Raw genomic sequence first — 14542 nt, forward strand, 5'->3', positions numbered from 1 at the left:
GTTAGCGACCAAGCCCCGCTGTCAGGACGTCACATGCGGAGCGGGGGAGCGTGGGGGCCTGGCAGGTGCCCACACATATGACAAACCACAAAATCCTACAGAAAATTTCCGCTATTCTGGGAGCACTGCTGCTGTTCTGTACCTTTCACTGCCTTTGAAAGACGAGGAGGAGGATTATGATGAGACACACAATGGGGATTATATGCATGTTTTTTCCAGAGGAGATGAGTCCTGATCTAAAACCCAATGAAGTTAATTCTAAGGTAGTTTCCAGCCCCTGTAACACTCCTCCAGCTTTGATAAGCCAGCTGACTGAAGCCCTCTGTTCCAAAAATGTCCTTTCCCCTCTTTTATTCTGGTGCCCTTGTGCACAGGGATGCTGAGTTATTAACTGTAGGAAATGGAATTGATATCCCCAGCAATGCCTGTGCCACTGGAGAGCAGGAGTGCCCAGCCCTACCTGCCAGCACGGCTGGAGCCCTGCCCCAGCTGACTGCAGGGACTGAGCTCCCACACATTCTGATCCCACATCCTGGTCACAGTCACGTAACAGTTGCTTAGAGAAAAAACAAAGTTTCTTAGGAGCACACTCCTACCATCCCTGCCCTGTGCAACCGGACTGTGGAGACATTCTCCAAGAGCTCTCCATGAGCCTCTCATTCTCAGCAAAATACTCAGGGAGCAAAGGCTGGGGCTTCAGTCACACAGGAGGTGAGTGCAGGCAGAACACACCTTTGGAGGCTGCACTGGGAGCCCCTTTCCCTGCACAGAACCTTTGTGAGGAATGGCCTGGCCGCAGGGCAGAGAGGCTGAGGTGATCCAAGGAGCAGTGAGCCAGGGGCTGGGATGGCACTGCACAGGGGGACATTGGGGTGGCACTGCACAGGGGGGACATTGGGATGGCACTGCACAGGGAACTGGCACTGCACAGGGGCATGGGATGGCACTGCACAGGGGGACATTGGGGTGGCACTGCACACAAGGGAGACGCGGGTGGCACTGCACAGGGGGGGGTGGAGCACAGGGGGACATTGGGATGGCACTGCACAGGGAGACAGCTGGGATGGCACTGCACAGGGGGACATTGGGGTGGCACTGCACAGGGGGGACATTGGGATGGCACTGCACAGGGAGACAGCTGGGATGGCACTGCACAGGGGGACATTGGGATGGCACTGCACAGGGGAGACAGCTGGGATGGCACTGCACAGGGGGACATTGGGGTGGCACTGCACAGGGGGACATTGGGGTGGCACTGCACAGGGAGACAGCTGGGATGGCACTGCATGGAGGGACATTGGGATGGCACTGCAGGGGGGACATTGGGATGGCACTGCACGGAGGGACATTGGGATGGCACTGCACAGGGGGGACATTGGGATGGCATTGCACATGGGGACAGCTGGGATGGCACTGCACAGGGGGACATTGGGATGGCACTGCACGGAGGGACATTGGGATGGCACTGCACAGCGGGGACATTGGGGTGGCACTGCACAGGGGGACATTGGGGTGGCACTGCACAGGGGGGACATTGGGATGGCACTGCATGGAGGGACATTGGGATGGCACTGCACAGGGGGGACATTGGGATGGCACTGCACAGGGGGACATTGGGGTGGCACTGCACAGGGGGGACATTGGGATGGCACTGCATGGAGGGACATTGGGATGGCACTGCACAGGGGGGACATTGGGATGGCACTGCACAGGGGGACATTGGGGTGGCACTGCACAGGGGGGACATTGGGATGGCACTGCACAGGGAGACAAGGTGCCCAAGGGGGTTTGACTCCATTTAACAGCACCTCACAGCCTTGCTGCAACTGCTCTCCTCTGCTCCAGCCAGCCAGGCAGCCAGTCAGGAAGGACTTAACACAAATATTTCACAGGCAGACGCTGTGGGACATGTCCCTCTGGGCTGTGTGGCCGTGCCACCTGCACAGGGTGTGCTCTCCTGTGGGACATGTCCCTCTGGGCTGTGTGGCCGTGCCACCTGCACAGGCCCCTCTCTCCTGCAGGCTGGGACAGGCACAGTTGCAGGTTCCCGTGTCGGGCACTGGCCACCACCATGCTGGGAGCAGCACAGAGCCCCGCTCTGCTGAACCCCACAAAACCACCCACACCCCATTGCCACCAGGCCCCACACTGTGATTGAACTAACAAATATTTAATGACGTCTGTGTGGAAATCTACAAATGAAAAAGAAATTACAGCAGACACACGGTCCTCCGCCAGCAGAGTAGTAGTAAAAGGAGTTAAGAGACACTGAGGAGACATGGTCGCTTATCACAAATATTCTCCCAGAAAAATAATAATAATCATCAAAAATTGCATTTTAGGACATCGACATTAAGAATATGCTGCTTTAAAATGTGCTCTTTATCTGGGCAACAGCATGAGTGTACAGCATGTGACGGAGCAGTTGCCATGGCAATGCTCTTTAGTGAGCAGCAGCCTAAACAAGTGCATAAAGCCCATTTACAGCAGGGCATGTGCCAGGCCATGGAACTCGTGGAACACGCCAGCACGGGAGCACTGCCCCAGCCCGGGGCCTTCCCAGACCCACGGAAACCCCTGCAGGGTTTTCACAAGCAGCCTGGTGTGTTCCCAGGTGTGCAGCAGCTCCCCATGCCCAGGAGATGTGTCCTGGAGATGGGCCACACGCCTGGCAAACCCCGGGGGCTGACCTTCCCTCGGCCAGAGCGGCAGCCCCAGCACCTGCCCACAGAGGGCTGAGGTGCAGGGGTCCCCCCATGGCTCCCCGAGAGCAGAGCAGCTGTCCCCACTGTGCCAGCCTCACTGTGCCACCTGCACAGGGCAGGGGTGGGTGGTTCCCCTGGCCAGGGGTGGTGCTGGGGGCAGGAAAGCCCAGCTGAGATTTCCAGAGGTGTTTGAAGATGGAAGGTTCGGGGACACTTCCCTGCTCACCCCAAAGGGACAGCCATGGCACCTGGGGTCCTTCACGGCTGCTGAGGATGCCAGCACTGCCCCAGTGACCTGCAGGGTCTGCTCCCACCCAGGAGCTCCCATCCCCAGGGAATGGGAGCCCAAGCCTGGGCACAGCCACGGCCATGGAGGCACTGGATGGTTCCAAGCACAGGAGCAGCAGAGGCAGCTGAAGCCATGCTCCAGCACAGAGCACTCCCAGCAGCACACCCAGAGATGTGTGTGAGCACTGCGGAGCCTCCACAGCGGGGACCCTGGGGCTGGGGGTGCTGGGCAGAGCAGCAGCAGCTCTGGGGGTACCTGAGGCAGGTCCCTCCTGCTGTGCCCATCACAGAACCACACATCATACCCTCCAGCAGCCCCTGCAAGCCACTCTCCAAAGGATCGTAGCAAGAGGAGGGCAGAAAACTAAGTTTTCATTCTTCTGTCATTTCTAAAACTTGTTTGCAAACATTACATTTTTATTTTACTTATTTAGGGAAAATTACACAATTCTTCATAGCACAGTTTAAAAATAACTCCACTATTAATGCAGGCCCTTTATTTAATCACTGGCTAATTTACTCCTGACAGAAAGTAAATTCCACTATTTTCTGTGAGGCTTTATGAAATTGCCATCATTTTTAATTAATTCTTAATTAAAATATATTACACCACAGCTTCTACCCATCTCTCTTGATATTCTAACATAATCAATTCAAGACCATTTACATATCATTAATTAAAAGCCTTCCTCTCTCATCCTTAAAATCATAATGAGGCTCTATTTCTCATTAGCAGCCTTTAAGGGATAAAATAACAATACAGACAAGAATGAATGGTAATTTCAAAAACCTCTTTTCTGCTCTTGCAGCCCCTCGGCCCGGACGGTGACATCGCCCAAGTTTGCTGCCAGAGGAGTTCCTGAACGTTTGGCAGAAACAAGCCCTGAGACCAGAGCTCTGCAGCCCTCCAGAGTGCCCCAGGTCAGTGTCCTCCTCTGCTCGTGTGTGCCTGCAGCCCTGCTGGCTGCCCCGAGCCCTGGCACGTCCCCACGCCAGCCCCGACCGGCCCTGTGCCAGGACCTGCCCGGCACACGCGGCCCAGCCCGGACTGCGGCTCCGGGGATGCTCCAGCCCCAAACCCAGAGTACCGCCAAAACAGGATCCTTGGTGACTGCGAAAATGTCTCAAATCCCAGGACTGTAAATGCACAGGGAAAGGGGAAAATTGCAGTTCACATGGGCTGCTGTGTGCCCGTGCCAGATGAAACCCATCCCACCAGCGCCTGAGGAAGGGCTGATGCAGACACGACAGCGTTAACTCCCAGTAATTAAACTCCAGAGCCAAGGTACATCTCACACCTTCATAAACCAGCTGTGATATATCCTGCTACTGTAAAGAATTACCATTTATTGATAATGAAAGGTAAAAATTAACCGCCTATTCAACGATCCTGCTCCTCTTCCAGGAGTTTAAAACCACAGACGTTTCAGAAAAGATTTACTGCAGCTCCTGGCATTGAACCTGCTATTTTAAATGTTTGGGCTGTGAGTGAGGGAATTAATACAACTTCCACTGTGATTGTTTTAATGATTAGTGTAAAATAAAATTTCACGGTGTATCTTTTGCCTTGAGCAGCTGGGCCAAGCTCTGCCTTTTCCTGCTCAAGAAGAGGCTGAACTAAACCTTAATTTGTTATTACCTTTCTTAACACAGTGTATTATTCCAAGCAATTCCTAGGTAGACCCTGAGCAGGGAAAAGAGGCAGAGCCCGGATCAGAGAGTGACAAAAAACAACACAAGTAATAGACAAAAAATCAGATCTATGTCTGGGGAATGTTATGCAGAGTTATTGTCACCAACATTAACGATATCTAGGTGCTGCATATCAGGCAAATCAGATTTATATCACTGTCTTCTGCCAATTGCAGGTGCTCCACCACAACTTGTCAAGACAGCCTGTCTGAGTCTTCACACGTCAGACAGAATCACAGCACTTGGTGTTTTGGTCTGTTGACAGCAATTTATTTTGATGTGTTGTCACAATACGGAATTCTTCGAGGCTCTACACCACAGTGCCAGCGAGTCCTACTGTACTTTCCTGCTGCCAGATGCTACAGGTTCGTAGAGGGAAAAACACTGACAATTTACAAAAAAAGAAAAAGAAGGGAGACTTTGTAAGTGTGCTGAAGGCATTGGAGCCAAGATGAGCCCTGGGAGCACGGTCAGGGGACAGCAGCCTGGCCCTGTGCCCCACGGGAGTCCAGCAGGAGGGACAGGGGACAGTTGTGTCAGGACACTTCCCCCTGTCCAGAGGAAGCCCTGCCCTCACCCACCAAGGCCCAGGCCTGCCCATGCCATGTGGCACTGGTCATGTTATCTACATGGAGACGTGTGTGGCGCTGGAACGTGAGCTTGGGCGGATTGCAGGAACTGCCACACGTGGCCAAGGGGACAGGGCAGTTCCCAGGAGTGTCCCTGTCCTCCCCTGGTCCCAGGCTGTGCACAATGGTCGCTGCTTGGCTGGAATAAATACACTGACTCCAGAAAGGGAAAGTATTTAGAACTTAATTTTTCATCAGCCATTTGGCTCAAACGTGAGCACGTTTCCCACTTGGCAGCAGGGTTCCCAGGGGGATGGGACACCATGCTGGTGCCAGGAAAACCTGGGGGGTGCCTGCTTAGGGTAAGGGACCATCCACTGCAGACATCAGCACCAGCCTGCATGTCCCACATGTCTGGATGCATTTGTCCAAGGAATAGACAAAGTCCAAAATATATCCATTTTCCTGCCCTAAATCAAAGGATTCGGTTTTGTCCAAGACATCTGTGTCACCCAGCAGGTCCCTCTGATGTGGCCCCCAAAGACCCCAAATTGTCCCACTTTTCCCAGGCTTCTCACTTTAAAAAGACAGCAGTTTTCTGACCATATCCCTCCTGAATCCTGAGCTACACTTGTGCATGTGGAGATATTTAGATGTGGGGTTTCCCCCGGCCCCACTCTCCCCTCCTGGCTGTGCCTCCCTCCCGCCCATTGCAGGCTGGCAGGAGGAGCATTTCCTGAGGAGAGAAACAGACAGATTACAAGGAAAAAGGTTAAAAAAAAGAAAGAGGTAACTACTAGTGGGGAATTCTTTTCAAGGACTGCTTGATTAGAAACAACCACATTCATATTCAAACCTTTTAGAACCAAGTTGCCTTTCTCAACAAGGTGTCTCTGCGGATATTTGCCTGGCTTTGTTATGGGACTCCTGACACTTCTAATAGAGCTTCTAAATAAAAAAACCCAGTGCATTTGTACTGCCAGGCAATAACCTTCACGTTTTACTCTCCATTCATAATGAAAATTAAGGGCACATGACCTGCATGCTAGGTGGCTTCGAGGACCACAGGCAAGAAAATGTAGCAAGTGTGTGTGGTGAGCATGTCGAGGGACACGGAATTGTGCAGGGGACACCAGCCAAACACCCTGGGCCAGCCCAGCACCACCTCAAGAGGCTGGCTGGCAGGAAAAGCATTCCTGCTCTGCAGCAACACCGCATGAAAATCTGTTTGTGATTATTTTTCATTCAGAAATATGATACAACAAAGATATCACTATTATTCTGTGTTTCTACTGGAGGAAAAAATACCTAATGCAATTTGATCCCATACCAAAGCACAGCACTCGCAGGAAGAAAGGCTGTAATTTGACAATCAACCCTTATGGAACAAACCTGATGTGCTGAAATGTTTATTCCAGAAGAAATACTTTCAGAGAATATTTCAGTGAAATCAGGTGAAAAGTAGAACATTGATATAAAATATACCACCACTCAGGAAATAACTGTTAGTACCACTTTGTTTGCATCTGGGAGTTGGCTCTGGACAGCAGAGCCCACTCTGGGGGAGCCGGCTCAGCCACCAGTGCCCCAGCCCCTCGGGTGGGGGACAAAAGCATAAAAGCAATGGTGGGCAGCAGGAGACTTGCTCGGGGGTCCTGAGCTGTTCTTGAAGAAAGGGACCAGCTCTCTGGGTCATGTCCAGAGCTCCCTGTGCCATGGCCACAGAACTCTGACAGCCAAGAATGGGGAGCAGCAGCCCTGGAGCAGGGCAGGGATACAACCACCAATGTCTCATAGCAACACCATGTGTGTGCCTGGTGTGAAAATCTGTGCAAACGTGGGAGAGCATAGGCATGTGCCAGTGGTAGGGATGAGAGCTGGGGCTGGAGACTCCATGTGGGCACCCTGCCACTCGGTCCTCATGTCGCAGGGATCGCCGTAACCAAATGGAGTCAATGGCGCGGACACCAATTAACACATGCCACTCCGATCTGCCTTTCTGTGCCATACTTTATTAAACACTTTCAGATGTAATTGAACAACACTGTTCCACAATTAAGCACCACACAGTCCTGTACTTTAAAACAAAAGCTATGACAGTTCTGTACTCTATTAGCACTGGTAGATACTGTGTAATGTAGTAAGTAATTAAAAGCTAAAACTACAGTAGTGGAACAATCCTAATCAGGCTCCAATTCCAGTAGCAATACAAGTGTATTAATTTTTTTAACACAGTGCAAGTATTTTAGCATTATCCTACAAAACCTACATGTTGCCTTCTCCAAGAATAACCAGACATCCACTTTTTCTGCTGGCAAGCAGGACATAACCTGTGACAGTGCCAGAGCAGCACCAGTGAAGACACCACCTGTCCCCACGCAGCAGGGACAGGGACACTGTGCCCATAGCAGGCAATGCCCACGGCTGTCACCCCCACGTGCACAGGGCAGGGAGAGCCCCAGGGCACGGCCGCGGCCGCTCCTTCCATGCACGGACACCCAGCAGCCCAAACCCGGGCTGGGGTCTGCAGCCCTCAGTGGCCCGGCCATCCCCTCTCCTCGCATGGCAGCGGTGCAGCTCCTGCACCTGGCAGGGGCTGGAAGGGCAGGGACATCTGCCCGAGGACGCTGTGCTAGCACAGACTCACAGAGCGGAGCTGCGGAGGGCAGAGGTGCCACCAGGGTGTCAGCCGCCCGGTGCTGGAGGTTGCACTCTCAAGAACACTTCCAGCTTCTGTCTCTCAGGATAACAAAATGTCAGTGCTGCGCTAATCGACTCCGCGGCGCCGGGCAGAGTGCGCGGCTGCAGCGCCGGCCATGGCTGCGCTGTCCCCCGGGAGCCGGGGCTCCGCCACCGCAGCCACAGCTGGAACGGCCTGGGTGCCACAGCTGGAACGGGCCGGGTGCCACAGCTGGAACGGCCTGGTTGCCACAGCTGGAACGGCCTGGGTGCCACAGCTGGAACGGGCCGGGTGCCACAGCTGGAACGGCCTGGGTGCCGCAGCTGGAACGGCCTGGGTGCCGCAGCTGGAACGGGCTGGGTGCCGCAGCTGGAACGGGCCGGGTGCCACAGCTGGAACGGGCCGGGTGCCGCAGCTGGAACGGGCCGGGTGCCACAGCTGGAACGGCCTGGGTGCCGCAGCTGGAACGGCCTGGGTGCCGCAGCTGGAACGGGCTGGGTGCCGCAGCTGGAACGGCCTGGGTGCCGCAGCTGGAACGGGCTGGGTGCCGCAGCTGGAACGGGCTGTGGGCCACAGCACCGGCACCCTGCCACCCTGCCAGCTCAGCCTGCCCCGCCCGCTGCTCACCAGCTCCAGAGCTGCCTCACCCGGAGCTAGAACCGTGGGCAAGGTGGAGTCGCGGGCTGGGAAAGAGCAAATCCACGGCCAGCACCGCTCTGTGGAAAGGAATCTGTCCAACTGCAGCACCCAGCGCGAATCAGACTCTCCCTCGTGGAGGGGGACAAGCCCAAGGACACAGAACAGCCCTTCCTGCCCCTTCTTCCTCTGCTGACTCTGCACTACTTCATGGCGAAGGAGGAAGATGATGGATTCATCCAGACAAACACAAACGTTTTGGGATGCCATTTCCAGCCGCACACCAAGGCTCAGGGGAGTGGGCTCACGGGGACACAGCAGGCTTTGTCCCCTGCCAGCCATGTGTTTTCTGGTGCAGAGCACATGGACAATTGTGTTCCCACTCCCTGAGGGCAGCTCTGGAATTCCTGAGAAGAGCCTATTGGCTTGCAAATTCAAAGCTAAAATTAAAACCACTTCTAAATGCATAGTGGCATGTACATTTCTGATAGGCTCCTATTAACTTTGTTATGCAAGTTTGAAGATTTAAACCATTACAATTTCTGTATTGTGATATAGTTGCTATGGCATCATCGCTAAACTCCATCTTGCATACCTACGGAATGGGATGAGGACAGAGGAACTGCAATGGAAGCTGAAGAGAGGCTTAAAGGACTGCAAGGAAGTGTGAATTCATGGAGATAATTCCAAGCTACCCTTTTGTCCTCCCTGGCAGAAAAAACGTGAACCAAAATACAAACCCTGCACCTGGTTCCCTCCAACCACGGGATCAAATCCAGCACTGCAAACACAGCACTTACTGCCAGCATGCGAGCGCAGACACTCAACCAGCCAAGTGACCTTTTCTCCATTCAACAGTCTCTTAAAAGCAAAATTTGTTGTGAAGGCTTTGTGCTTAAAGAATGTATGAATTTATGTCAAATCCATCAGTCCAGGGACCGATAATTGCTTGGGTTGAGATGGCACTGGGGCTAGGCACAGAGAGAAGGAAAGGGAATACACCAGTTATTTATTAACTTGAGTCCCCAAAGCCTTGTTATATTCCCAAATCACAACCCTACTGGCATAAGAGACTGCTGAGATGGAAATCTCTTAGCAGCTGCCTTTCCTGCTCCTGAGCCAGTGCTCCCCTCCGTGCCAAGTGATGAGGCGGCTTTAACGCCCGCTGCAGGAGCAGAATTTAATGCACCCCATTAAAAAATCATGTACTGCCCTAAAAATCCAACAGCACTCCTTTGACATTTGAGTGCTTCCAACCCAAGGTTTGTACCTGAAGTCTCTCCTCCGCTGGGCTGGTGCTGTGGAGCAGGAGCAGGGGATGAGCCCCCCCAAGCCCCAGGTCTGCTGCACCCCCGTGACCCCCTGCACACAGAGCATGCTGAACAGTGATGCCCGCTCTGCTGACCCTGCTCCTAAGGAAGTTTTGAGATTATGCCTCCCGGCTTAAGTGGGACTTAAGTGCTCCCTTGGCCTTCTGCTGGCACAGGGCAGGTGATGGGTACAGAAAACACTACAGGAATCAATAAAACCAGCCAAGGTAATGAGGGGAGAAGCCACCTTCACCCATAAAGCAAGGAAACACACTGATTTTAAAAACAAAACCACAAAGTTTGTGCTGCCACACATATGGTTTGATGCTGATTATTGTACAGAAATGAATCTGGGATTTATGTCATTAAGGATGAAAATCTCTAAGATCCTTGCAAGCACAGGCATCTTTCTGATACAAGAAACAATACTTAATAATTTTGACTGCCTCTGGAAACCAGCCTCCTGGCTTTCAGAGGGTTTTTTACGGTTGTTGATTCTGGCTTGTAAAGGAGAAGTTCCTCAGGAGGAGTGCTGGAACCAAGTCCCACAGCTATGTGCAAACATCATCCTGTGAAACCCCACCCAGCAGAGCTGCCATCGGTGTAGTTCGTAATCCTAGATTTGAGCAGCTTTTCTGACTGCAAGCTGTCTGGGTAATTGCTAAGCTGTCTGCGAATTACTATTGAACTCTGTCCTTTTTTATCTCACTGACTGACTACTATTTGTTATTAGTCCAAGTAATAATAATATATTAATGTACATGCTTAATATACAGAAGTGTATGTTTGTACTGCAACTGCACTGCACTCTGCACTCTGCACTCTGCAGCGTGGGAAAGCACCGTGAGCAGAGCCAGCAGTCACATGGGGACCCAGCTATCATCTCCCCAAAGGCCACACAACCCACAGGCTCAGTATTCAGTGATTCCTACACATCAAATGCTTTGCTCTGACTGGCAGTGCTGGAAAACCCAGGGAACTTCCTTGCCTGGGCTCACACTGCACCACGCTCTGGATGTGTGTCCCAGCTCGCTGTCCCCAGGAAGAGGCTGTGCTGGCTGAGGAGTGTCTCCTGGCATAGGGGCAGGGCTGGAGCTGCAGCCAGCTGGGGCAGAAGAGAGGGGTGAGGCACTGTCACCTGGCACCTCCCAGTGCTCCTGGCTGGGGACACTCAGCTGCACGGATGTCCCTTCCCAGCTCCTGGAGCACTGAGTCCCTCCCTGAGCTGCCCCAGGAGCTGATGGGCCAGGTCTCCCCTCCCAGTTCTGCCTATGTAAATTCTATTAACCAAAACATGGTAGAGTCTCCACACCATATTTATCACTACGGCAGCTCAGCACCTGGCAGCAGCTCCCACCTTCACACACAGCATGTGGGCACTGGACCATGCTCAGAAGCTGGTGCAATTCGTTCACTTTCAAAAGGAAAGCTGGGAAAGTCAACTTCAGAGAGGAATTCTTTTTTGTTGACCTCTCCACAAAAAGAGCGAAATGACCTGACTAATAGGGTTAAACATCCTTCTCCCGAGGCAGCAGCTGCCAGCCTGGGCCAGCCTCAGCTCTGCTGAGCACGCCTGCAGCTGCCAACTAACTCATGGGGAAGCAGAGCTAGAGAATGGCAGTGGTCAATAAATTTAATTTCTTATTAGCAAAACACTAATCAATAATCCAAACCATTTTTTCCCCTTCTTTCTATATTTTATGCTTATTGTGATGGGGAAAAGAGACAAATTACCACGACACTGTCATTGGAGAGTTACTGCCATGAGGTTATGGTTCAAGAAAATGAGAAGGGCCAAAGTCCAACTAGAACTTCACCTGGCTGCTGCCGTGAGAGGCACCAAGTGTTTCTATCAATACATTAGAAACAAAGCAGGGCTAAGGAGGACTTCCACCTCTTACTGGATGTGGGGGCAATCACAGTGAGAAAGGATGAGGCTCAGAGGCAACCCCCTGGCTCTCCATAACTGCCTGAAGGAGGTTGGAGCCAGGTGGGGGTCAGCCTCTTCTCCCAAGCGACAGGTCAAGAGCTTCAAGTTGAGCCAGAGGATGTTTAGATTGGATATTGGGAAAAAATTCTTGACAGAGGGCAAGGCACTGCCCAGGGCAGTGGTGGAATCCTGATCATGTAGGGATTTAAAAGCCATGTGTATGTGGCACCTGGGGACATGGGTTAGTGGTGGCCTTGGCAGTGATTGGTGAACAGCTGGACTCGGGGCTTTTCCAACCTGAATGATTCTGTGATTAGCTGTTCTTTAATTACTCCCTGAACCTGGTAGTTAGTCAGAGCGCAGATGAAGATCTTGATGGAGATGACCTGACAACAGTTAATTGTAAACTTGATATAAACAACACTCATTGATGTGTTTTTCTTAAATAGGAATCATGAACTGATTTCTCATGTTGTGGTGCTTTTCCTTTTTGCCAGCTCATCATTCTGTCTCCCATAAAGGCTGAAATTTCATACTTGTATGATTATTGAACCATTGCACCCTTCCCCTAAAAACGTGTTTCTCAACCTTCTGGTTGGAAAGAAAAGTCTCACATTAAAAAAAAAACAAACTCATTTTTAAAATAAGCTTCATATGTGCAATTCTGGGGTATTTATGATACAAAGCTGTTACTGCTATCAGTGATGTCATCAGTATCCTGATGTCATTCTTAAAAGTCCTTATTCTGAGACTTTGATTATTTTTTATCCTTATTCCAATGTAGAACAACTGCCATTTTCTTCTGAAATTGGCCACTTCAGCACAAACTGCTCCCTCTAGAAGATCGAGTGGAAGAGCTCAGTGTGTTTGGAGTATCTTGGCCTAGATCCAAATTCCTGAATCACTGATCAAAATTCTGGAGGCAACCAAAACAGCAAAAAACAAAACAGTATGAACCCTGGGTATGAAAGCCCTGCCCTGGCCTCAGTGAGTGCAGAGGCTGAGCGGGAGGGTTGATGGCTGCGGGAGATGGGGCTGCACGGGCAGGGAGCATCACCGGAGCCGTGTGGCCGTGATAGATGGGCTGCAAAATTGTACCAAGAACAGTAAAAGACATGAACTTTCTGATTAAAGATGAAGAAGTAGGTGATTAGCAGTCTGCAGGGAACTCGAGGCTTGGCCACGGTCTGCTGGTCCAAGAGATGTGAGCAGTGCTTGGCTGCAGCGGTCGAGGACCCAGCACAGCTCAGACCTTGTTCCAATATCAAAAGTTCTGATTACTGATGAGTTATCAGATATAGCCATCTCAAGGATTTTAAAAAATACACCATTTGTATCCAAATATTTCATTTCCCAAGCCCCTTTCACTGCAGCAGCAGTCACATACGCTTTCTCATGTAAATAATGCCTCAAAACAATCACATGATAATTATTCAGTCCAAACCAAACAACAACTACTAATTAAACTGAATAGAAAACAGTGCAGCAGAGAAAAGCCTGCAAAGGGCCTCATGTTGTTCGCAGCAATTCTAACCTAAAATAAATGCTGTGAGCAGGAAGGTGCCATGTAGGGAGCTCCACCTAACTTGTTGTGCTGTTATTTGCACAGTTTTAATAGGATTTTTCTATTAATCTGTGACAAACCATGAAATTTTATATTTTCACCATGACCAAGCCATGAAATTCGCCAACTTTGTCCATGATTTACATTGGGTCATAGCTATAAGGTCTGTTATGCTTTTTAACTAAATAACTACTACAGCTTCCCCTTTGGATGGAATGAAGAATTTGCCTATAATTAAAGCAGGAATTGTTAACTGCTGGCAGTAAAAGTTTACAGCATTGTTTGACAGCCACAAAGATAAGCCAGTAAAACCCTGGGATGCTGCGTCTACCTGCGCTTCCCAGCCCCCCCAACAATAGGGTTCTATCTCTCAGCATCACGAAATCAATCTCAGATTAGGTAATGAAATATGCACCAGCCTTTTCCCAGAACCTTTGACAAATCACACACAATCCTAAATCTTCATAAATCACGATTAAAGACAAGTATATCATCACCAACGCATATATCTTTCCATGCCTGACCCAGAGACTAATGAGAAAAGGCCTAGACTATCTCATCTGATTAATTAATTCAAAATGTCTGCTGTTATTCAAATGTGAGGCTGGTATTATTTGAATAACACTTGACAGCAGTGCCTGAAGATATCATTTCTGATTTGTGAAGCTGCTGCTGCATAACTGATGATAGTTTATGAAAATGTTCCATCGAAGCTGCTTTTCTTGGCACAACTGTGAAAGATTTTCTGGAGAGAGGGTTTTGTGTCAGTAGTTGATGCTGCTAACATTGTCAAATATTTCCAAAATCTGTAACATCTTGGAAGCCCTTTCTTCCTGAAGCTTTGTTGAATATTAGTGTCTTCATTCTCTGAGAAATAAATATGTCTCTATATATCTATATATATATATGTCTGCAGCAAAGCCAAAGGCAGCTGGGTTTGACCCTTTCCGTGCTGCCTGCCCCTCACCAGGTCTGGGGAACAGACCATCATCTCCCACAGCCAAGGAAGGGCTCAGGGAGCCTGCCTGCTCTGGCAGAGCTCCTCACAAGCTATGTTCCTAGGGGCTCTTAGGGATATTTTTTGTGGATGGGAAGGAGCAGTACTATAATTCCATAGCGAGATGTCCCACTCGAGTGGTCACCAGGCACAAGTTTATTTCTCTTTCTG

At 50.7% G+C, this 14542-nt stretch overlaps 2 protein-coding genes across 4 annotated transcripts in view; both read right to left on the minus strand.

Moving 5' to 3' along the window:
* PBX3 (PBX homeobox 3) overlaps positions 1-14542 on the minus strand; it is a 101033-nt gene that overhangs the window by 66067 nt on the left and 20424 nt on the right. The window lies entirely within an intron of this gene.
* LOC115911034 lies at positions 1956-9768 on the minus strand. Its single transcript, XM_030961699.1, has one exon. The coding sequence runs from the start codon at positions 9036-9038 to the stop codon at positions 8022-8024; it is 1017 nt and encodes a 338-aa protein (XP_030817559.1). The 5' UTR covers positions 9039-9768; the 3' UTR covers positions 1956-8021.

This window comes from Camarhynchus parvulus, chromosome 17 (genome assembly GCF_901933205.1).
Source record: "Camarhynchus parvulus chromosome 17, STF_HiC, whole genome shotgun sequence".
NCBI classification, from domain to species: domain Eukaryota; kingdom Metazoa; phylum Chordata; class Aves; order Passeriformes; family Thraupidae; genus Camarhynchus; species Camarhynchus parvulus.

Excerpts from the sequence above, each read along its gene's own strand:
- LOC115911034 (XM_030961699.1), bottom strand. The coding sequence starts at position 9,038 with ATGCATTTAGAAGTGGTTTTAATTTTAGCTTTGAATTTGCAAGCCAAT.